The following is a 25003-nucleotide window of genomic DNA, read 5'->3' as shown; positions in this document are numbered from 1 at the left end:
GTTTCACCTGAGAGATGTGACTATGGGGCCCAGCGGCCAGACTCCACTCCCTAGGAAGGGAATGCTGAGCTCTCAGAATTTCTAGTCTCCACACCAACCGGAGCACTGCGGTTGAGGGGAGACTGGGCGTGGAAGTCTGAGAGACAAGGCCGGATGGGAGTGGGAGCACCAAAGAAAATACAAGACGGATGTCTTTACTCATCACCCCTCCCTGGTGAACTGAACCAGGGGGATAAAACCACCATGTCCCCCCTGGGGTCAGCTTAAAACCTCCTGCCTGAGTCAGGCTGGGAGTGGAGGTGTCGTGAGTAAGACCCCCAAGCAGGAGGGGACGCTTGGGAATGAGATGGCAGCATGCCCACTGCTAACTTACTCACTCACAACCAAATGTCACCTGAGCACCCGCCATGTGCTGGACACTGGATCAAGGGGTGGGGACATTCAGAGATGAACAAAACACAAATGCAGCTCTCAAAGAATTCACAGTCCAGCTCCGTGGTTCCCACACTTGGCCACACCTTAGAGTCACCAGGGGAGATTTACAAATCCTGATGCTCAGGTGGAACCCAACTGATGAGATGAGGATGGGGCAGGGGGAGCCATCACTCTTTTCTAAAGATCCCCTGTAATTACAACATGCAGCAAAGTCTAGGAACCTCTAGTCCATCAGGAAGGAGAACTTGAGGTAGAAAATAACAAACACCATCCAAGAATCCACGGCCATGCAAGAGCAAGACATAGTTCCAGCAAGGAGATCCGAGCAGACCGAGCCGAGCTGGCTCTAGGCAGGGCTTGATGGGCGAGCTAGGCAGTTACTGACTCTGCAGGCCACACTTCTGCTCCCCCATCGGGCTGTGGAAGGAGTCTGCAGGACTACAGGAGGAGGAGGTACTTGCCCACCCCCCAGGGGTTCCTGTTGCTCCCTAAGGGTTACCTGCCTGCCAGTGATCCCTGCGGGTACACCCCGACATTGCCTCTCATCTCTGAGACCCCAGACCCCAGGCATCCCTTCCTCAGACAGCTGAGTGTCAGCTCCATGGCTGCCATCCCCAGCTTCTAACTGTGATAACCCCAAGTGCCTGCCCGGGTCCCCGGCCCCAGGCAGGGCTGCCTCCTATAGCCGCTACACCAGCCGCCTGGGCCGTGCCCTCCATCCCTTCAGTTACCTAGTTACCAACCTCAGGCCTCGTTAACAATTCCTCATAGCAAATCTTCTCTGTGAAATAACTGTGGTTTCTGACTCCTCATAGATGAGAACTTTGTCTGTCTCCACTTCAGGCACCACTGAGAAGCCCGGGACATGAGGCTATAAATAAATAACAATAACTTGAGCAAATGTCTATTACAGCCATCTCCCCAAAGGGGAAATACAAGACCTCAAATACATGCCCCTCACCCAGGCTGAGACGCGCTCCAGCTGTGGGAGCCAGGATGGTGGGAACCGTTTCTAAAGAGTGATAAAGGGTATCGAAAAATAACTTATCTGCCATTTACGGAGCACCCACCATGCATCGCACGTGGAGCCAGGGACCTGATGTGGATGAACTTTAGTATTTCTAACAACCTGTAGGACAGGCCTTATTATCCCATTTTAAAGAAAAGCAGTTGGAAGCTCAACAAGGCCAAGCAACTTGCCCAAGAGAGCTGAGCCAACCATTGGCCAGGACTGGACATGCGCTCCGTGTGGCCCCAGCCTGTGCCACTCGGCCTTTGTTCACAGGTGGGAGCAGCTGAAAACCGGCCTGCAGCCAAGGGCAGGGGCGTGTGAGGATGGGCCACCTCCTGCATGACAGGGAGGACTCTGCACGCCCTCGCTAGAGCAGACGCTCAAGAACTGCACAGGCAGAAACCCAGAAGAAAAGCCCCACGTCTAAGATTTCTGAGGAACAGAAAGCTGCACAGTATATGGAACCCAATCAAGTCATCTTGTTTTTCTTTTCTCACAAAAAGAAAAACATTTCTCCCGTCATCTGAGTCAGCAAACGGCTGCATCTCCCAAGGTATTGAATCTCTGTGATCAGGCTGCTTCTCCAGGCTGAACTCCAACACTTCTTGTTGCTGCCTATTAATCACCAGGGGCTCCAACTGATCCAAGAGCCAGCTGGGTTTCCATGAGGACAACTTTAAAAACTGCTCATTAGAAGGGAGGCAGAGGGTGCGGTGGAGACAGCTCTAGACAGGCGAATTAGGAGCCCTGGGACGAACGCCATTCTACCCAGGACTTGCTAAACAACCCTGAGCCTCAGTTTCCCCATCGATCAGTTGAAAGGACAAGAGTACAGCAGGATGCTTTCTCCTTGTTTCTAGAAACTAAGTTTCTGAAGGACTCTCCCATTTTCCTTCCAGTTTGAAAAAGAAAGTACAAAGAAAATCCACACTCTTCTAACTCAGAACGGTTTCAAGAGGGACCTCTAGGCGGAGGGAACGGGCTTGTTCACTGAGAGGGGCGGAGCATGCCTCCCACGGAGGGAGGATGTACGAAAACTCGAAGAGCGGTTAAATAACAACCAGCAGTAGCACCAGGCTCCAAACAATGAGGTATTCCTTGAATGAGTCACAAGGTTCTTCAGAGTGTGTGAAGGAATTAAACCTTGGAGCCAGGTATTTGAGTTTGGAGCTCTTCTGGGCTTGGATAAATGAGAATGTTCGATATGACAGCATAAAGCTGAGGAGAAGAGACTGCACAGGAATCACTGATCATGCACTCCGGGGCAGGGCCAGGCCCTCCGGTGCTCACTGGGACTCAGGCGCACACCTGGCACACAGGGGAACGGTGCATGCGGAGAGGATGCACAGGCTAGCACTCATCTTGCCAATGTTTCTCTGCTCCCCAAATGCCTCTGTGAGGAGTGATGTAAAATAAAAATCAGAAGCCTTAGAGGAGGAAGGGACCTGAGCAGCCACTAGCCACTCACGTCTCTGAGCTGTTTCTTCATCTGGTCAACAGGGATGATAAGGACGTCGACTTGACAAGATGCTGTGGAGATGGAGCAAGTGGCACAGCAAATGTAGCAATTACAAGTTAGCGCCGACTACATCCTCACTGTGTTCGCTCTGTCATCCCTATAGTGAACACTGTTTTAGCCTCTCATACAGCCAGAGAAGAAACCAGAACCTAGAGGAGGTAAAGGCTTATCTAAGACACTCAACGGGCAGAAGAAAAAAAGGGAAACCAGAAACGGACTGCAGGATGAAGGCAGCACCCTGCCACAGGCTGGAGCCCACCGGCAGATTATCAAAAGGAAACACAACCACCACACCGGTAGAGAAGCCAGGCCTTCTCTCTCCCGCCTCAAAGCTCAATCCAGGATCCTCCTAGATGTGAGCGCCTGGCCAGAGCCACAGCCTGGCCCTCGCAGCCGCCTGGACAGTGTTGAGGGAAAGGTTCAGAGCACTGGAGCTGTAGCTCGCTCCTAGAGCCCGTCCCTGCCCCTCTGGCATGAAAGCCATTCTAGGATCCACGTGACACGTGACAAGGCTGATCTGTTCACAGCCAACTAGCAACACATCTCCCTAGGGAGGTAACATTTGGACACTTGCACACCAGGCCCACTGTGCAGGCAGTGCCACTGTGTGAGGGAGGGTGGGGCAAAATGGGATAGCTTGAAGCATGGCATGAGATAACATCTATTACCATAAATTAAAAGAGATTTATGCATAAATGGGAGTTGTCATGAAATTTAATTTTAATGGTTTGATAATTAAGCAAAAAACACAATAATTATCATATCTTAATTTTCCAGTAAATTTGCTGCTGGCGATGTATTTTCTTGAGAAAGTTCACGCTGTTTCACTCAAAAGAAACTTCCGCTGTTTCTGGTCATCTTTTGAGACTGGATGAGGAGGAATGCTCAGTTCCGAGGGACATAAGCTAAAGAATTGTAGATAACTCCAGAGGAGAGGTACAGGTGGTACATGGGCAGCCCTGGGCTCCAATTTGAACTAATTGCATGACCCTGAGCAAGTTTTACGTTCTCTTACTCATATGCAAAAATGGGCACATTGCCACACCTTGAACAACTGTCATGAGGATTAAAGAAGCTACTGCATGTGAAAGTGGTATCTTGCGTTTACATCACCCCTCAGACAAAAATGAGCGTTACTACAGGCCTAGTAACAGCAAGACTGGGCAACAACATCTTGAAGGTCACGACTGATGGTTTAGAGCCCCAGAAAATGTAATCACTACAGACCAAGCATCACAAATCATGTTTGGCCAAAGCGATGTTAACTAACGGCCCCTAATTACAGAATTGATGCATCAACCGTGCCACAGAAGCTCACAAGCCAAGAAGGGAGTCACCAATTTCCAAAGGACCTTTAAAGAAGAGATTAGGAAGGTGGAGAGGTACCTTCTACATCCATTTGCTGAAATGTTGTTTTTAAATTATAAGATTAAAAAGATATCTCTAAGAAACAGGTGACGGAGCAGAATTTTCGGTTTAAGAACTTGGACATTTAGTCTGCGAAGAACACCTTCATGTCGCCCTTTGCACATGCCCTTCCTGGGGCAGGCTTTCCTTCACCTGGGCTGCTCTGCCCTTGCTCTCCAGCCCTGGCTGACTCCTACCTGTCTGTCCTGTTCCATATTAACAACGCTTCTTCCAGGAAGCCTTCCCAGCACACCCTCATCCTGTCCGGTTGTGTTTCTTCCTGCATGCTTTCAATTCCCCTCATAGTGTGTGACAATCACCTGTTCGTGCACCTTCCTTCCACACCAAAACCTCAGCGCTGTGAGGACCCAGTATCAGCTTCTCAGCTCCTGGTAGGGCCTGGCACCTGCCCAAAACTCAGGTATATTTGTTGAATGAATTAGTGAGCAACTTGGAAGGCAAAGACCCAGTTTGCTTCTCTGCCTCACCCTTTCCCCCGCTGGCCTTTACACTTGACGATGGACTTCACAGTGCTGGCCACAACCTGCCTAAGGCTGCGCAGAGCAGAAGAGGAGAAGGGAACAGACCTTGGTTTTACCCCGAGCCCTGCTCCAACCCTTCTTAAATCACCATTCCAAGCACAGCCATGCCATCAGACAGATGTGGGTCCCACGGACTCTGATCAACTTCGTTTACTTATCAATAAAATGAAGACAAAGCTCCTCCGTGAGGGGATATGAGAATTGCAGTGCCCAAACTCTTCCAAACACACAGGGCTCAGTGACTATGACCTCCATCCTTTCTTGCACTGGGAAGCGCGCTGCACTCTGTGTTCCTGAGGATACATTTCTCTTGTATTGGGTAAAATGAGATCACCCTTTTCTACCAGGAGGAAGGGGGAGAGGCAGCAGTGCAACAATCCAATTGGAGTTGGGCCCTCTCTTGAACTGCAGGCCACCCTTAGAAGGAAGTCAAACACCTCTTGACCCTCTAGGTTCTGTGAAGAGCAGGGTCAAAGCCACGTGGATTCCAGGAATACAGCTTTTCATTTAAGACTAGGCTGTGCCATCTCCAGCAGAAAGCATTATTCCTCTGCCCACTTCCAAGGTAGCAGTAAGAACCCTCCTCAGAGAGGCCACACCTGGGCAGAGAGAAGCCTTCTTTAGCACCTAGCAAAGCCTGAGGTGCGGTGGGGATGGCTCCTTGTGGTGGAAGGGGAGAGCCGGGAAGGTGGTCAAGCTCAGGACTCTGGGAAGAGACTGGGCACTCAGGAGACAGGGCCTGGATGTATGGGGACACGTTCGTGGCCAAGGTCTGCAAGGAACCCACGCTTCCTCTACCACACCTGCTCCGTGAGAACCAAAGAACTGTGATCTCGTCCATGGAGGTGGAGCGGTATGGATCCAGGGGAGGCCAGCAAGGCCAGAGAGGCTTGGAGAGGGAAGTGATTCCCTGCCTCCCCACAAACACCAGGGTTCCCGGCAGTCACCACTAGGTTAGCAGGGACAAGATGACTTCCCAGACAAATGTGACACCATGACCTCTGGTTTATCTCCCCCTACCATGACAGCAAAATGCCCCCATCGGGCAGGAAAAGCAGGGCCGCCCTGGCTGTGTGAGACACTCCTCACGCTGTGTTGTCACTCTCTGGCTAAGAGCGTCCTTATTTATTCATCTTGGCACTCCTGGAACCTGATGAAGGTACCACACAGTAAGTTCTTGAAATATCAATATTTATTGAATGAATATTTTATGAGTGAATAAAAAATGTGTGAGTTGGGAGCACTGAGAAATGAGAATTTAAACAAAAAGCTTAATAACGAAGGAGCCTGAAGCACACAACTAAATCGTGATTATTTACGAATGGAAGCGTTAACATCATTCACCCTTCCATTGCCAAGAATGATCCAAGCTTAGAACAAAGCTTGGCAATTTATAATTTTTTAAAAACAGGTTTTATATTGGTGTCACCAGAAGACTAGATTGACGTCCTTTGGGATCTCGGGATACATCAAAACATCTAACAAGAAAGACAAGAAAGAGGGCAGATAGTTTCCTTCACAATTTGGAGAACAGCACTGGGCCCAGGCAGCTGCAGTTAAGCTGCTGGCTTAGACCCCAAGGATGCATCAGCGCCCTAGGAAAGAGCCTGTCCTGATGCAGGAGGAGCACATGAGCCCCCTGCCCATACCCACTCCCACCCGGCAAGACCTCTGCAGGCACCAGACCGCTGTGCTCTCAAGACGCAATGTTTCCTTCCTCTCAGAGGAAGGCGCAAATGTCCCCAAGCCACCGACTTCTAGCTTCCACCTATCAGCCCCAAACAGTCTTGCAACAGGGGCTGTAAGGCCTGACTTTGCGTTCATGTATGTCATTAACAACAATCACATTAAACAGCAATACCCTGGAAGCAACCTCACAGTGGATTACCATGGAAATAGATAAAGTGGTGTATTCATGCAGCGAAATATAAATAGCAGTCAAAATGAAAGAACAAGATTTATATTTAGCTCCAAAGCATAATGCGGATTTAAAGTTAATAAAAAGACATACATGATATGGAAACACTTATGTTGTTAAAAAAACAACTCTCAAAATAATGACTGGTTGTGGCTATGAGTAAAATACAATAAAAAGTAGTAAAACATGGTGTGAGTACTGCCATTGTCTCCAAGACACAGATTTCCCCTGAGGATGAAGGGAAGAGAAAGGAAGTTGGGTGGGAGTTGGCCAAGGCAGTAGGGCTTAGCTCTGTTCTCATTTGCATACTTTTTCCAACATTTTCTTATGAAAATTTTCAAATATAAAGTTGGAAGAATTTTCCACCCTACAGGGCCATTGGCAGGTTCCACCATTAACACTTTACTCTATTTGCTTTATCATGTAGTCTGTCCATCTTTCCATCCCTCTACCCATCCATCCATTCGTCTTATTTTTCAGGCCTCCTAAAGACTACTGCAGACACCATGCACTCCCCGAAATCCGTCAGCATAGCATCAGTACTGAGAATTCAATATGTGCTTACAGTTTTTCTTTTGACATAAAATTGATTTACAGTGAAAGACACAAATCTTAAGCGCATATTCACTGAATTTTAACAAACGCTAATACCTGTGTAACCCATGCCCAAATATCAAGTTATACAACATGACCATCACCTAGAAAATCCCCTAAGCCCTTTCCCGGTCAAAGCCCACCCCAACCTCTCCAGAGGCAATCAATGTTCTGCTTTTTCCATCATGGACTAGTTTTGCCTGTTCTGGAATTTCAGACAAATGGAATCACACAGAGCATGCTCCTCTGGGTAAGGCTCCCTCACTCAGCATAAAGTTCCTGAGATTCGCCCATGTTGGTGTGTGTATTAAGAACTTGCTAGTTTTTGTTACTGAGCACTATTCCATTTATAGGAAAATGCTACCATTTGTTGATCCATTCTCCGGTAATGGACACCTGGGCTCTTTCTGGTTTTTGGCCAGGAACATTCTTGTATAGTCTTTTTGTGAACATACATTTAAATTTTTTTTTTTTAATAAATAGCCAGAGTTGGAATTGCTGGGCAAAGAGTAGGTGTATGTTTGGTTTTATAAGAAACTTCCAGACCTTCTTCAAAAGTGGTTGCACTACTGTATATGCCACCAAAGCATGCGAGCTCCAGACGCTTCACATGCTCACCAACATTTGGTTGGTGTCAGTCTTTTATTTTAACCATTCTAATGGACGTGTAGTAGTATCTCATTGTGGTTTGAATTTGCGTCTCCCCCACTGACTAATGATGTTAATGTCAGCTATATTTTTTTTAACATTTTACTTCCTCAAAATAAAAGAGAAAGAGAGAAAGAAACACAGAAAGACAGAGAGAGACAGGGAGAGATCTGGAGCAAATATAGCAAAATGCTTAAATCTGCAACATGGGTATGCTGGTTTCTAAATTATTTTCTACACGTTTGAAGTATTTTGCAATTAAAAATAAAAATTGTATTCCATCTGTATCTTATTCCATCTATAAGGGTATGCCCCTGACATCCAAGCTCGGCTTGAAGGCACAGCTTCTGGTCTAGGCAGAGACCCAGTAGGGAGTGAGCCAGGGCCTGGGGAAGGGGCCCTGCCACAGCAGAAGAGCGTCTTCCCAAAGTCACCGAGCTCCACCTGCCTTGGGACATGCCCTAGAGGTCCTGGCTTTGCTCCTGGTCAGCTCTCAGTCCCACTCAGCTCCTGCTGGGCCAGGGCGTGTCCTGTGGCTGACCCTGTCCCAGGGCTCGGTGGTGGCACATATCTTTGCCCTCCAGGGACTGGGCTTGGGTGATGCTGTACCTTTCGCAAAGGTCTAAGCTTGGCCTGGCTTTTTGTGGCACTAATTTCTCCAAGGAACTTCCTATTGATATTGATATACAGCCCCCAAATCAATACCCAGTATACCCAGATCCAGCTTTCTTAAGAATTTAAAAGATCTTGTTAGGTCTTGCCCAGATGTTTCAGTCCTCAGATGTGGTGCCTGAAAGCACACGCCACTGCTTCCTCAGACGGACGTCATCCAGTTTTACCCTGACTCTTTACACTTGGCTCTAACTTGAAACCACTTCAGATTCTTTCACCAAACTTGAACGCGACTATGATGCCTCTGCAAGGGAGACGAGGCTGCCCATCCTCTGGGGTCTGAGGGTGGATTATTTCAGCATCTCCCCAGCAGGGGGATGAAAGCAGAGAGAGGAAGCAGGTGGGGCGTGGGGACACTCACCGCTGGCACTCGCCGGCATGCAGGACGAGCTCTTCATTGCTCCGGGCGCTGACTGTCAGCTCGTGCTCCGTGGAGTTGAAGACATCCAGGAGCAGGTGGCACTGCCGGGTACTGCGTTGAAAAGACAAAGGAAAGTTGAGAATCGTCTGACAGCCAAAGAGGAGAGTGACTTTGCCTTTTTTCCCTCCCCGAAGATTTTCCACTACTTGAGAATGTCAGAAGTGCAATTTATCAAAATGTCAAGTGCCCCTAAACATAAAGTATTAATGAGACTCATTCCGAACAAAACCATGAACTCTAAAAACTAAGTTTGGACATGAGGTACTCCTTAGTACTGGGGACACATGCTTACAACACAGATGTGCCCTTCACAAACCAAGTGACCTTGGGAAGGTAATTCGAGTTCTCCAAGCCTCATGTACGTGAGGACTAGAATACCTGAGCCATAAGTCAGACAACCAGTGGGAACAGGCACCAGGCAAGGTGCCAGGCACTGCTCCATGGAGAGCTGTATGACAGCTGTCTGTGCTCACAGCTACCGTGAGTTCTTATAGAGACTACATCTTACTCCTCCGGAAAATATTGTAGGTCTACTCACTCATCACCCATGTGAAATCTCCACTCCTTTGTTTTCTCTACTACAGACGGTAAAAAGAAAAGTATTCAAGTTCCCATCACGTCTGCTCCAAAAGGAGGCCCATAGGACAAAGTCTGAGCCAATAAGAATAGCCTTCTGGAGACCTTTATCCCAAATAAGAAGACAAGGCCTTGAGAGGAGAAGGCATTCACCCTTCAGCCTCCCTTGTTCCCTTTCCTTCCTCCCTGGAGATGAGTCCGAAGCCAAGTAGCTCAGCAACCCTTTGGAGGCAATGAAGACAAACGCTACAGGCTGACGCTGGCAGAGTGGGGGCCAGGAGGGGTCTGGGAAATGACAACACCTTCAGCAGATGAAGCAGCCCCATACTGCCTCCCATCCTCTAAACTCATTGGCTACATGCACAAAACAAAAAACCAGAGCACATGCTTCATTTGTGTTAGCAATCATTTGTTAGGTTTCCATTACAGTGGAAGGCTTTCCTAATCTAACACAGGATCCCAAATACCAAGTATCACAGCTGGCACTTGCCAGGTAGTCAATCAGTGTTTGCTGATCTAAACGGGACAGTTGTATCCACAACAGGAGCAGACACAGAAGGCAGCAACAGAGGCAGAAGCCATTCTTCCTCAAGGAGCAAGGTAAGTAGTTTTTCACAGAAAAAAAAAAAAAAGACTTGGAAAAGGATTTGTGCTTTGTGCTCTCAGTCATTTTCAGCTTAGTGTGACTTCAAAATAGGACCCGCTGAAGGGCATCTGAATTCTCACGTCTATTCTCAAAGTGTGGTGATGCAGAGCCTTGCTCGTTGTTAAGGAAAGGGGAGCACGGACTCACATTCGTGTGGCTGGGCTGCCTGCACCTTGTCATTTCATCGCAACAGCCCTAGGAGCTGATCCTCCCTAGACCCGAGTACAGGTGAAGAAAGTGAGGCTCAGGAGACGACGAAAAATGCTGGTGAGATGACAGACTCAAGACTTAGAACTCAAAATCCTGTCGTTTTCACAGTAGATGACAGCACGTATTCCAAATGCAAACCTTGTCCTTTGTTCTTTGCAGAGACGGGAGCTGAGGTGGCGAGGGGCACAGTGAGCCAGGGGTTCACACACACGCACAAACACAACACCATCAAAAGGCCACAGGGAATCTGTGAAATACCAATTTTTCAAAATGTGTACGTGTAAGCTACTCTCAAGGGAGGAAGGTAACGCAGCAGCTTCACCGTTTCTGTTGTAGATGCCGTTAGATGTTGCAGGACACAGGTCGGCAGAGAGCAGGTTCACACTGGCCGGCTCTGGGTCCTCTGGCTACGGCTGTCTTCCCCAGAGGTTCAGCACTTGGAAAACATTCATTAGCTCTGACAGCTGCCTACAAGAGGCCTCTTCCTCAGCTCACGGAGAAATGAGCTTTCAAGAATGAAGATCTATTCCGCCTCTGTCATAACTTCATGAAAGCTTTAATCACAGCAAAATCTTTCATCAGGAAAGGGAATTCGTAAAACATTTATCAGAAGAGGAAAATTGAAGTGATTTTTTAAAAGTACGGAAGAAAACGTTCAAATATATGTTGTTTTCACTCTAGAATATGGTAGTCAGAAAACTGCTCAGGAATGAACAATATCAATGCATAACACTTTGTGTCTCTGTTTTTTCTGACTCACTGACTGTGGGGGTGTCTTAATCCAGTATTTCTCTTCCTTCTAATTGTTGACATTATGATATTGGTGGATCTTTACTATCTATTATTCATAAATCAATTCCTTTTCCCCAAATGCAGTAGCATTTTGTGCCCACCATAATGTTATTTACGCTGTGTATCTTTCCATAACACTACTATTTCTTTTAAGTTTTATGCTCTATTTGAACATATAGTTTACTTTTAATTCTTGCTTGCTTTTGTTTTTGTTTTGTTTTCTGGATCCATCTTTCTGAAGTACAGGGAAACCCAAGAAAGCTTCCTGGAAGAACTAGATTAGACCAAGTCTTTGAAGGACAGCTCCACCTGCCTGGCTTGGGGCAGAGGTGGGGACGAGGGCCCATCAGCAGGGAAGAATCTGGAGTAAAGTTGGGGGAGGAGGCAAGGCTGCCAGGTGGAAAGGAGATGTGCGTTCCAGGCAGGGAGAGCAGCACACGTGAAACCACCTTGATATAGTCAGTACATGCTACTTCCTCTGCCCAGAACTGGACACTGCATTAATTGATTCTTCTAACAAATATAAATATCTCCTGAGTGCCTGCTGTGTGCCAGGTACTGTTCTAGGCACCTGGGATATGGAAGTGAACAAGAAAAACAGGATCTTTGCTTTTAAGGAAATCACACTCTTCTGAGGGGAGAAGGCTGGAAAAGATGAGGGGAGTTAAAAAAAAAATGAAAAAAAAATTTTCATCATACTTTGTAAAATGAGGAAAAATAGGTTCAAAAAGGTTGCTGAATAGAGGGTTAAGACACACACCCACAAACAAAAGCAGTAACATTCCTATAAAGCAACTAAAACCAATTACAAAATAAAATTTTTCAGAAAATATATTTACAATAGCAATGTACCTAGGAATAAAACTAACAAATGTACGAAGGATATTTCTGGAGAAAATTCTAAAGTTTTATGGAATGGTATTAAATAAGATGAATAAATGCAGAGATGTGTTATCTTCAAGGATGGGAAACCTTAATATTTTTGAAGAAGTCACCTCTTTCCAAATTTATATAAATTCAATGCAACTCAAAGAAAAATCCCAATAGAGTTTTGGTTTTGATCAAACTTGACATGCTGATTCTAAAATTTACATATAAGAGCAAAGGGCCAAGAACATGGAAAACAATGATAAAGACAACTTTTGGAAGGGATGTGGCCAACCAGATATCAAGAATTGTTATAAAAGTGTAATAACGAAGGCAGTGGTACTAGGAGAGTGATAGATAAATACATCAGTGAAATAAAAAAGAGCACAGAAGCAGATCCACGAATACAGAGGAACTGGATATATGATTGAGGGGGCATTGATGATTAGTAAGAAGAAAGTTCAATAAATAGTGCGGGTACAAATGGTTATGCACATAGACAGAAAATGCTATCCCTACCTCACACCATGAACAAAATGAATTCTGAATATATTCAGCAACTAACTAAACGTAAAAAGCAATATTTAAAATCCTTTAAAAGAAAATATAGGTGAACAGCTTATGACCTTGAAAGAGAGAAAAATTTCTCAAATGAATTCCAGACACACAACATATAAAGTAATCTTCAAAAAGGGTACCAAGAACACAATGGAGAAAGGACAGTCTTCAATAAATGATGGATCAACTGGATATTCACATGCAGAAGAATGAAATTGGACCCTTATCTAACACCTTATACAAAAATCAACTCAAAATGGATTAAGGACCTGAATGTAAGACCTGAAACTGTACAACTACTAGAAGAAAACAGGGGAAAGCTTCTTGACACTGGAGTCTGGGCAATGATTTTTTGGATATGACCCCAAAAGCACAGGCAACAAAAGGAAAATAAAGTCGGATTGTATCAAACTAAAAAGCTTCTGCATGGCAAAGGAAATAATCAATAGAGTGAAAAGACAACCAACAGAAAAGGAAAAAATACTTGGAAACCATATATCTGATAAGGAATTAATATCCAAAATATATAAGGAACTCAACTCAATAGCAAAAAAACAAATAACCCAATTAAAAAATTAGCAAAGGACTTGAATACACATTTCTCAAAAGAAGACATGCCAACAGCCAGTAGGTATATGAAAAGATGCTCAGCATCACCAATTATCAGAAAAATGCAAACCACAATGAGATACCACCTCACACCTGTTAGAATGTTAGAATTCTCAAAAAGACAGTAACAAGTATCAGTGTGGCTATATATATACACACATACAATAGAATATTCTTCAGCCTTAAAAAAGAAGGAAATTCTGCCATTTGTGACAACGAGGATGAACCTGGAAGACAGGCTATGTGAAATAAGCCAGACACAGAAGGACAAGTACAGCATGATTCACTTATATGTGAAATCTAAGACAGTTTCAGTCATAGAAGCACAGAACAGAACGATGGTTGCCAGAAGCTGGGGAGTCAGGAAAACGGGGAGATTGGTCAAACGGTATGAAGTTTCAGTTATGCAGAATGAATAAGTTCTGGAGATCTAATATACAGCATGGTAACCATAGTTAAGAATACTATATTGTATACATGGAACTTGCTAGGAGAGTAGATCTTTGTTGTTCTCACCACACACACACACAAACAAATACTAACTATGTTAGGTGATGGATATGTTAATTATTTTGATTGTGGCAATCATTTTACAATGTATACACATATCAAAACATCACATTATACATCTTAAATGTATACAATTTTACCTCAGTAAAGCTGGAAAAAATATGTAAAGGAAAAGATTGAAATGTTTGGCTGTATTAAAATTAAGAACTTCCGTACAATGAAAAACACTAAAAGCCAAAGCAAAGATAAGATAGCTGCAAAAATGTATTTTCAACAGATAAAACTGACGAAGGATTAGAATTCTGAATTTATACAGAACTCCTATAAATCAATAAGAAAGAAATGATCCAATAGAAAGTCAAGCAAAGGACAAGAATGGACAAATTAAACTAGAGGAAACCCAATGGCCAATAAACAGGAAGAGAAGCTCAATGCAACTAGTAGTCAGAGAAATGGAAATAAAATCCTAAGATGCTATTTCCCACCCAACCCATTGGAAATATTGAAAAAGTGCTCCAATACCAAGTATTGGCAAAGATGCAGATCAACAAGAAACATGGGAATTCTCGTTCACTGCTGCCAGGGGTACAGACTGGAAGAACTCCTCGAAAGAGCAGATCAGCAACATGTAGTCAAGTGGTAGATGAGTACGCTTTGACCTAACAATTCAACTTCTACTCACCAACCTTGGATCAACTCTCTGAGTTTGGCACAAGGATATACTCTAAAATGTTCACTGCAGCGTTGTTTATAAAATCAAATAACTGCTTTTAACTAAGTGCACATCAACTGGAGAGCAGATAAGTCTGCTACGATCATACATTGTAAGTCTATATATAAGTGAAAATTAATTTAAAAGAACTACATTCCTCACCACAGATAAGTCTCACGTTAATAAAGGTGGGTGAATAGCAAGTTGCAGAAAATACTACACAGTATACATTCATATCAAACTTAAAATATTTAAAAATACTCTATAGTTTAGAGTAATCAAATTTAGTCATACCTGGGGAGGGAGGAAGAGAAACAGTGTCACAGAGGAACATGCAGAGCTTTAACAGTATCATTTGTATTGCTTTAAGTTAAAAAAAATAGAAGTAAAAACAGAAGAATGTTAAAATGTGACAAATCTGTGTGGTGGTTCGATTATTATCCCTTTGACCTTTCTTAACATGTTGCTTATACTTAAAATGTTCCATAGGAAGTATTTTTAAAGTCCCTTAGAATATTGCTTAGCCTGGATTCCCCCCAGACAGCAGAGCATGAAGAAACGGCTGGCATAGAGCTCATGTTTGGCCAGGTGATGCCAAGAGGAGCGGGAGTGCCAGCAGAGTGAGGTGGGGATGGTGGAAACGCAACAGCACACACCACGTGATCAGGGTGTGTTAGTGAGCTGGCCACCTCATGGGCAGCTGGGGCTCAGTCCCACTGGTCCCTCTGAGGAGCTGTGGGGACCGTGTCTCAGATCTGTGCACCTGAGACAGACGGGACTACTTCTCTACCAGTTCCTGCCCTCACTGGTCAAGCTTTCCCCCAAAGGGGTCAGTTCTCTCACACTTCATGCGTGCACTGTGCAGAGCAGTACCCAGGCTGCAGTCACAGAGAAGGCATTTAAAATGTCCCAGAAATCAAGAGCTGCTCAGCACAGCTAAGTTGAGGTGTTGTCAGGTTACCCCTGCATAAATCTGGTTGCCACAGAAACGGCTGGCATAAAAAGTGGGCTGGGGGGCCAGCCTGCTGGCCTAGCAGTGAAGTTTGCACACTCTGCTCCGGCGGCCCAGGGTTCACCAGTTCGGATGCCGGGCATGGACCTACACACCGCTTATCAAACCATGCTGTGGCAGGCATCTCACATATAAAGTGGAGGAAGATGGGCTCAGATGTTAGCTCAGGGCCACTCTTCCTCAGCAAAAAGAGGAGGATTGGTGGCGGATGTTAGCTCAGGTCTAATCTTCCTCAAAATAAAAAGTGGGCAAGGACATGAGTCAGGGAATAAGACACGTGTGATGCAAACATATTTTAAAAATTAAGTGCATCTCCTAAGATCATAAATAGGGATAAAAACTGACTTCAGATGTGAGGGCCTCTCTGATGAAATGACATTTTATTTGAGACTCACATGACAAGAAAGCAACCATGAAGTCTTTCCAGAGAGAAGGCAGTTAATGCCAAAATCTTAAGGCATGCTGTAATCAAGGAACAGAACAAGCGAAGAAGAGAGTAGTATAAAATTAATGATAAGGTCATGACAAAAAGTTCAGATTTTATTCTAAGCATGATGGGAAGCTATTTTTAGAGTTTTAAGCAGATGAGTGACATGAATTGTTTTATGTTTAAAAAACTGATGAGTTCCTATTCTGGAAAAGACGAAGAAAGCAGAAAGACTCTACCCTGTTTCGCCTATTCAATGCAACTATAAATTATAGATCTAATGCATGCATAGATACAATGCATCTAGAGCAGCTATTTGAAGACTCAAAGTAAACTGTAGAAGGTAAATTGAGATAGAAGATCAGAAGTCAAAGTTTCTCCAGACTGGGAGTGAGTTTCCGTTTCTCTCCAGTCCCACCTGGCCTGAACTTGAAGGCGGTCCAGAGCTCAGAGGTACCCACTGCGTATAGACAGGCATGGCGCTAAGAGAAGCCCTCTCTTCTTTGTCTGAAGAGTGAGAAAGGGTACGATGAAGGAGGTGTAGGGGGTCCTCTAGGTTTTCTCTTTTCTCCAAGCCTAGCCCCTGGGCAGTACCATGGGGCACCAGCATCACGATGGCAGTCATGGCTGCAGGACATATACAACTCTGAGGGCAGGAAACTGCTTCTCTGATCGAAAGGACTGAAGTGTCACAACCATGGGGCCAGTCCCATCACTTTTATTTCCCTCTCTATTCCCTGGCCAATTAGTCCCACACACAAACACACAGAGGGGGAACTCAAACTCTGATTTTGTTGAAGGTGGACAGGGAAGGGAGGCCCCTGAAAAGTGCTGGGGAGACTGCAGAAAGGAGAGCGATGGAGAGAGGGGTTTGATAACGTGGTACATCACTGGGCTCACTGTGGAGCTGAGCATGAGGGGGTAGGATCCTGAGCAGCAAACCCTGGGCTTTGGTAACTGAGCTCCAGGGAAGAACACTGGGAGACACACACATGGGACTGATCCAAGAGGCCCCACAAACACTCTGAAACCAGGACTGCAGCACAGCCCCAGAGGGTGTGCCAGGATTGTGGTGTGGACCGTCCACTGAAACAAAAATATCAGCATTCTCCTCAAGATACAGACAAGATCCCAACATCTCACAACATTGTATTTGAAATGCCCATAACATAATCTAAAATAACTCTGAATAGGAAGAACCAGGAAAATGTCAACTTGCAAGGGAAAATAAAATCAACAGACAACAACCTCAAGATGACAATCTTATCATAAAAAGTCTCTAAACACATTCCGAGAAGTAATGGTGAACACACTTGAAACAAATGAAAAGATGAAAAATTTCAGCAAAAAAAAAAGGGGACATAAAGAAGAATCAAAGGAAAACTTTAGAAAAGAAAAAATGGAACTGAAAAATCCGGATAGTGAACTATCTCAGTAATAGGATAAGCAGACATAAAATCAGGAAAGGATATAACAAATGACATAAAAAAGGATACAGAATAAACGAACAATACCATTGACCAATTGGATCTAATTGACACGTAATGAACACTCCACTCCAAAAACAGCAGAATATCCATACTTCAAGTGTACATGCAACAAGTACCAAAACAGACCGTATTCTAGGCCGTGAAAAAGAAATCTCTAGCAACTTTAAAAGAATAAAAATCATACCAAGTACAATTTTGGACCACAAAGGAATTAAACTAGTAAAGTTGAAGACAGATTAATAAATTATCCAAAAAGCAGAGAGACAACAGAGAGAAAGAAAGACTGGAAAAAAATAAACAGTCCTATGGGACCAAAAAAGCTCTAAAAGTCATGTCATAGGAGTTTCAGAAACAAAAAAGAAAAAAACATGCAGCTTTTGAAGAAATAATGGCTTAAAATTCCCCCAAATTTGGTGAAAGACACAAACTTACAGATTCAGGAAGCTCAGCAAACCCCAACGAGTATAAATTTACAGAAATCTATGCCTAAACATCATAAGCAGATTAAACTGTACGAGGTAAGGAAAAGAAACACTCTGACAGCAGCCTGAGCAAACAAGGCATTTGGTACGAGGGACGCAGTGATTCAACGTCTGAAGACTTCTCGTCAGAAACCACGGAGGGCAGAGGAAGCAAAACATTCTTCAACTGCAGAAAGAAAAGAACTGCCAACCCAGAAGTCCTCATCTAGGGAAAATATCCTTCAGGAGTGAAGGGGGAATAAAGACTTTCTCAGACAAAGGGCAAGTAAGAAAGTTAGTCACCAGCAGAACTTCTCTAAAGGATATGTTGAAGGAAGGTCTTCAGACGAAAGGGAAATAATACTACAAGGAAAGTTGGAACATGAGGAATGAAGAAAGAGCAAGAAAAAAACAGGTAAATATCAGTTAAAAATAATTTCTCAAGTTATTTAAAGGCTGTATGATGATTAAATGCAAGAATTAAAACAGTGTCTGGGCTTTCAAAGTATGCTCATATAATATATAACGCAGCTACAACGTAAGGAGAGGGTAACAGGACTTATATGGTTTTGTGTTTCCACATTCTGTTTGACGCAATAAAATACTAATTCTAAGCAAACTGTGAAAAGGTAAGAGTGTATACTGTAATCCCTAAAGTGACCACTAAAATATACTATACAAAGAGATAGTTAAAAACACAACATATAAATTAAAATGGAATTATACTAAAAAAATTTCCAATAATCTAAAATAAGACAGGAAAGGAGAAACAGAACAACGACTACAACAAAGAAAACAGTGAATAAAAAGAACATAAATTTAAAAACTAAAATGATAAACCTAAATCCAAACATATCAAGAGTTACAGTAAATGTAAATGGCCCAAACATTATACTGAATGGACGGAGACTGTCAGAATGGATTAAAAAAAACAAAAAAAAAACAAGATTCAACTATATGCTATTTAGAATAAATTCACTTTAAAGATAACGATATAGATAAGCTAAAAAGTTCAAGAATAGAAAAACATATACCAAGCAAACACTAATTTAAAAAAAACCTGGAGTATTCTATTAATATCAGGCATTTCAGAGTACACTTCAGAGCAGGAAAAATAAGCAGTGATAAGGAGGAACATTATACATTGACAAAAGCATTAATTCACCAATAGTACATAATAATTCTTAATGAATATGCCACTAACTAAAGAGCTTCAAAAATATATAAAAGAAAAACTGAGAGAACTGAATGGAGAAATGGACAAAACCACCATTATAGTTGAGACTTTAACACTCCTCTCTCAGTAATTGACAGATCAAGAAGACATAAAATTAGCATAGGAGAAATAAACAACCTCATCAACCAACTGGATCTGATTGACACTTAGAGAACACTCCACCCAACAAAAGAAGAATACACATACTTCTCAAGTGTTCAGCAACATTCACCATCTGGACCATATTCTAGGCCATGAAAAAAATTCCTAACAACTTTAAAAGAAAAGAAATCATACAAAGTATGCTCTCAGACCACAATAGAAATAACCAAGAGATCAACAGCAGAAAGAAATCTAGAAAATCTCCAAATGCTTGAAAATTAACCAACACACTTCAAGATAACCCCCCTTGGTCAAAGAGGAAGTCTCAAGAGAAATCAGAAAATATTTTGAAGTGAATAAAAATAAAATGCAACATATCAAAATTAGTGGATGAAGCTAAAGCAAGTGCTTAGAGGAAAATTTATAGCATTAAAGGATTATATTACAAGAGAAAAAAGGCTCCAAACCAACATCCTAAGCTTCTATCTTAAGAAACACGAAAAAGAACCAAAACTCAAAGCAAGCATAGGAAGAAAGTAATAAGAGCAGATCATGAAACTGAAAACAAAAAAACACAGAAAAACCCAATAATGGATAAAATTAAAAACTGATCCTTTAAAAAGACCCATAAAATTGATAAACCTCTAGCCAAAGTGACAAAGGAGAAAACAGAAGACACAAATGACCAAGAATGAAGGAGGCCACAGGTGCCACAGACATTGGAAGGATAATAAGGACATACTAGGAACAACTCTGCTCACATAAATTTGACAACTCAGATGAAATGAACCAATTTCTTAAAATTCACAAACTACCAAAACTTATCCAAGAAAAAATAGGTAACCTGCAAATACTATATCTATGAAATAAACTGAATCTACTGTTAAAAACATTCTGAAAAAGAAATCTCCAGGTCCAGAATGTTTCCAAATAAATTCTTTTAAAAATTCAAAAAGAAGGACCAGCCTAGTGGCACAGCTGTTAAGTGCACACGTTCTGCTTCGGTGGCCCGGGGTTCGCCGGTCCAGATCCTGGGTGTGGACATGGCACCACTTAGCAAGCCAATGCTGTGGCAGGCATCCCACATATAAAGTAGAGGAAGATGGGCACGGGTGTTAGCTCAGGGCCAGGCTTCCTCAGCAAAAAGAGGAGGATTGGCAGCAGATATTAGCTCAGGGCTGATCTTCCTCAAAAAAAAATTTTTTTTCCAAAAAGAAGTAATCCACATAATCTCATCCAGAAAATAAAAGGGGATATTTCCAAAATCACTTATGAAGCTAGTACTATCTAATACCAAAACTAGACAAAGATAAAAGAAAAAACCACAAAAGAATATCCCTCATGAATATAGAAGAAATAATCCTCAAAAAAATTTTTGATGCAGAAAATGCACTTGACAAAATTAAAATTCCATTCATAACTTACAAATAAAACTAGTAACAGAATATCCTTAATCTGATAAAGGGCATTTGTAGGTGGAAAACTACAAAATACTGATGAACAAATTCAAAGACTTGAACAAATCAAGACACATACCGTGTTCACAGACTGGAAGGCTCAACATAATTATCAGTTCTCCCCAAACTGATCTATAGATTTGACAACTACAATCAAAATTCTAGGTGGACATTTTACAGACAGAGACAACCTGATTTGAAATTTTATATGGAGATACAAAAGAACTATGATGTAGAAAACAATTGAAAAATAAAAGGAAAATGGTGGAACACTCACATTACCCAATTTTAAGACTTACTATAAATGTACGCTAATCAAAACAGTGTGTTATTGGTGAAAAAATAAACACACAGGTAGTTGGAGCAGAATAAAGAGTCCAGAAATAGAATTACATAGACATGGCCATTTGATTTTTGACAATGCTGCAAAAGGAAATCCAATGGAGAAAAGATAGTCTTTTCAACAAATGGTGTTGGAAAAATTGGACATTCATTTGCAAAAAAGAAAAGAACCTTAACCTAAACTTCACAATTTATACAAAAATTGCTCCAAAGATATCTAAATGTAAAATATAAAACTATAAAGCTTGCATAAGAAACATAAAAGAAAATCTTTCATGACCAAAAGGACCCATAAAAGAAAAAAAATCGATAAATTAGACTTGATAAAATAATTTTTTGCTTATAAAAGATACTATTAACAGAATGAAAAAACAAGCTACAGAAATTGAAGAAAACATTTACAAACTACATATCCAACACAAAGAACTTGTATCTATAACATATAAAAAAATGTTTAAACTCAACATTAAGAACACAAATAACCCAACAAAGAAATGGGCAAAAAGACTTGGACAGACAGTTCCACAAAAGGCAAATAAGCACATGAAAACACGTTCAACATCACTCACCATTAGGGAAATACAGACTAAAACTATGGCAGGATACCACTACACACCTACCAAAACGGCTTGAAAGAAAAACCACAATGCCAAGTGCTAACGAGGAAAGGGCAAATAGAAGCCTTATATACTGCTGGTGGGACTGCAAAACCATCCTGCCACTCTGGAAAACAGCATGGCAGTAGCTTATACAGCTAAATATACGCTGACCACATAGCCCCGTAATTCCACTCCTACCTAGTTGCCCTAGAGAAATGAAAGCTTATGTTCACAAAAACACTATAAACAGGTATTTACAGCAGCTCTATTCATAATCCCAAAAACCTAGGAACAACCCAAATGTCTTTGAACTGGTGAATCGATTGACAAACTGTGGTTCATCTATACAATGGAAATCTCCTCAGCAATGAAAAAAAAACACAACTATTAATATACTCGACAACATGGATGGATCTCAAAATCAACATGGCAAGTGAAAAAAGTCACTTTTCAAAAGGTTACACATAGTATGGTTCCATTTATATAATATTCTGGAAAAGTCAAGACTACAGCGATGGAAAACAGACACATAGCTGGAGAACAGATCAGCTGTTGCTGTAGGTTAGGGGTGGGCACAGGGTGTGATTATAAGGGGCAGCCAGATGAAGTTTTGGGAGGTGATGAAACTGTTCTTTATCCTGTTTGTGGGGTATACAAGAATCTATATGTGTGTTGGAATGCATAAAACTATACCAGAAAAGTCAGTTTTACTGTACGTTAATTTAAAATTTTTTAAATCAATGCGATTTAAAAATAAACATCCTGATGAGCTCTAGTACATAAAGTTTGTTCCAAATACCAGTCTTGTCATTTAATGGGTGTAGTAATATTTTAGGCAAGCCATTTAATTTCTCTGAGCCTCAGTTTCCCCAATAGAGACAAGAATGCCTATGGCATGGAATTATGAGGAAGCATCAATGAAAAAAAAAAAAAGGAAGAGAAAGTGCTTTGTAAAACTACAAGTAGAACATTACATAAACAGGAGGGGTGACGATTGTTATTGGCCTGGGGGCTGTCAGGGGAGCAGTAAAAGGGAAGGCACACAGCCCGCCAACAAAAGCAGCCCCTGCTGATTATTCGATACTGACTCAGCTAACAGTTGAGTAGGAGAAATTCCCACGCCGAGGTCCGAGTCTATCTAAAAACCACGGCGCCGCGACCAGACAGCAAGTGGGTTCTTCCTCCTGCTGAGTCTGGTCGATATCTCCCAGGCCTCCCAGGGTCCAAACCTCAAATATTTGGTCATTCCTAGCAGAGCAGGAAAGTGAGTGAACACAAAGCCCAAACAGGTAGCCATGGCCACACACACCTTTGGTCAAATTCATGTGGTCTTTTAAAATTCTATAAGCCTGTCTATTTTCTCATTTTGTCTTTTTCCCAGAAAAAACTAGTAGCCAGTTTCAGGATGGAGGGTTTTCTTGTAAGTCTTAAGAAAGCCAGGAAGCTTAATTCAATCTAAAGTGATGAAAAAATAGAACAAAGAATTAGAATGTCCTTCTGGTGATATGGTCTCATCTTCACTTCTGCTACACTAAGTTACTGAGCTTTTGAATCTCATCAGACTATGAATAACTTACTGTCTACTAAATGCAATGCAAGGACCCGCTGAAAGAGATCCGCGGGCTCTAAGGGAGACTTACTCAATCAGACCTAGGCAGTAACACCCAGGGACTCTGCCATACTCTGGGTTTGGGCCTCACTATGCAAGTTGGCCCTACAGAAATAGAAGAAACTCAACTCTTAATAGTGAGAAAGACAAGCGTGCACCAGCAACACAGAGGCACAGTGGCATAGGAAACAAGCCGAAAATGTTCCTGGAAGGAAATGACACTTGCACTCCCTGAGGGACCAAAAGCTTACGAGCAGGCCTGCAATGGGAGAGTCTTCTAGACAGAGAACCACGTGTGCAAAGGCCGAGGGCTGGAGCAGCGTGGCTTGTTTAGGGAGCTTCCAGGAATTTCCTCACAGCAGTGAGGAAGCACACATGGTGAGCAAACACAGGCCGCGAGATAGGCTGGATGAGCTACAGAAACACTGTGTGCCAAGCTCCGGAACTGGACCACGACTGACAGAGAACAGGGACTCACTGAGGGACCCTAAGAAAGGAAGGGGCAAATTGTGCTTGTGTTTTAGAACACTTCGGCATCTGCTTGGAGAAAGAACTGAAAAGCGAGAGCTTGAAGGCAAAGAGATTTGAAAATTGTTACAACTGTGCAAGACAAGGATGAGGAGGCTGACCCTGGGGACAAAAGTGACAGGCCTGAGTCAGTATGTAGCTATTAAAGCCGAAAGGTCAGATTTGGTGATGGCCTGGAACACGGGAGCATTTCCCCGTGGACAACTGACATGCAACCTGGCCTCTGTGAAGGGTCTTGGGGCTTCAAATTATTAAAGGCAGAAAGGGCCTTTGTTTCTAATTTTTTAATTAGTAAGTTTTAAAATAATGTTTTAAAAATTTCCCCTTAAGAGAAACACTTTGGAACGGCTATAATAAAAAAGACATACAATAACAAATGTCAGCAAGAGTGTGTAGAAATTGGAACCCTCAAACACTGCTGGTTGGAACGCAAAATGGTACAGCCACTTTGGAAAACAGTCAGGCAGCTCCTTAAATAATTAAACAGAGTCATCACATGATCCAGTAATTCCCCTCCTAGGTGTACTCAAGAGAAATAAAAACATACATCCACACAAAAACTTGTACACGAATATTCATAACAGCCGAAAAGTGGAATCAATCCAAATGTTCACCACCTAATGAATGGATAAACAAAATGTAGTATATCCATGCAATGGAATACTATTCAGCAACAAAAGGACATGACACACTGATACTTCATCCCGGGTGAACCTTGAAAACGTTATGCTAAGGGAAAGACACTGGTCACATATTGCATGTTTCCATTTGTATGAAATATCTTGAACCAGCAAATCTATAGCTACGAGAGTAGATCTGCCGTTGCCTAGGGTAAGGGTAGGGGGAGTAAGGAATGAGGAGTGACTGCTAATGGGTACAGGGCTTCTTTTAGGGGAATGCAAAGTTCTAAAATAAGATTGTGGTGCTGGTTGAACAACTCTGTAACTATACTAAACACACTGAATTATACAGTATAAGTGGGTGAAGTGTATGGTATGTAAAGGATGTTTCAGTAAAGCTGTTTAAATACAAAGAAACCGTCTGAGAGCCTAAGGGTTTAGGACGGGAGCTCCCAGGAGTTGCTGGAGATTGGATGAACAGGCTCACAGCTC

General features: G+C 42.7%; 1 protein-coding gene across 5 annotated transcripts in view; it reads right to left on the bottom strand.

The window, feature by feature from the left end:
* Nucleotides 1–25003, bottom strand: part of TRAPPC9 (trafficking protein particle complex subunit 9) — a 622060-nt gene that overhangs the window by 216555 nt on the left and 380502 nt on the right. For all 5 annotated transcript variants that reach the window (XM_046642579.1, XM_046642581.1, XM_046642580.1 and 2 more), the window contains one exon: nucleotides 9109–9219. In XM_046642579.1, coding sequence (XP_046498535.1) covers nucleotides 9109–9219 — 111 coding nt within the window. The remainder of the gene's footprint in view (nucleotides 1–9108; nucleotides 9220–25003) is intronic.

This window comes from Equus quagga, chromosome 16 (genome assembly GCF_021613505.1).
Source record: "Equus quagga isolate Etosha38 chromosome 16, UCLA_HA_Equagga_1.0, whole genome shotgun sequence".
In the NCBI taxonomy this organism is placed as follows: domain Eukaryota; kingdom Metazoa; phylum Chordata; class Mammalia; order Perissodactyla; family Equidae; genus Equus; species Equus quagga.
The sequence above is the reverse complement of the archived record's forward strand: the minus strand, read 5'-3'. Positions and strand labels throughout refer to the sequence as shown.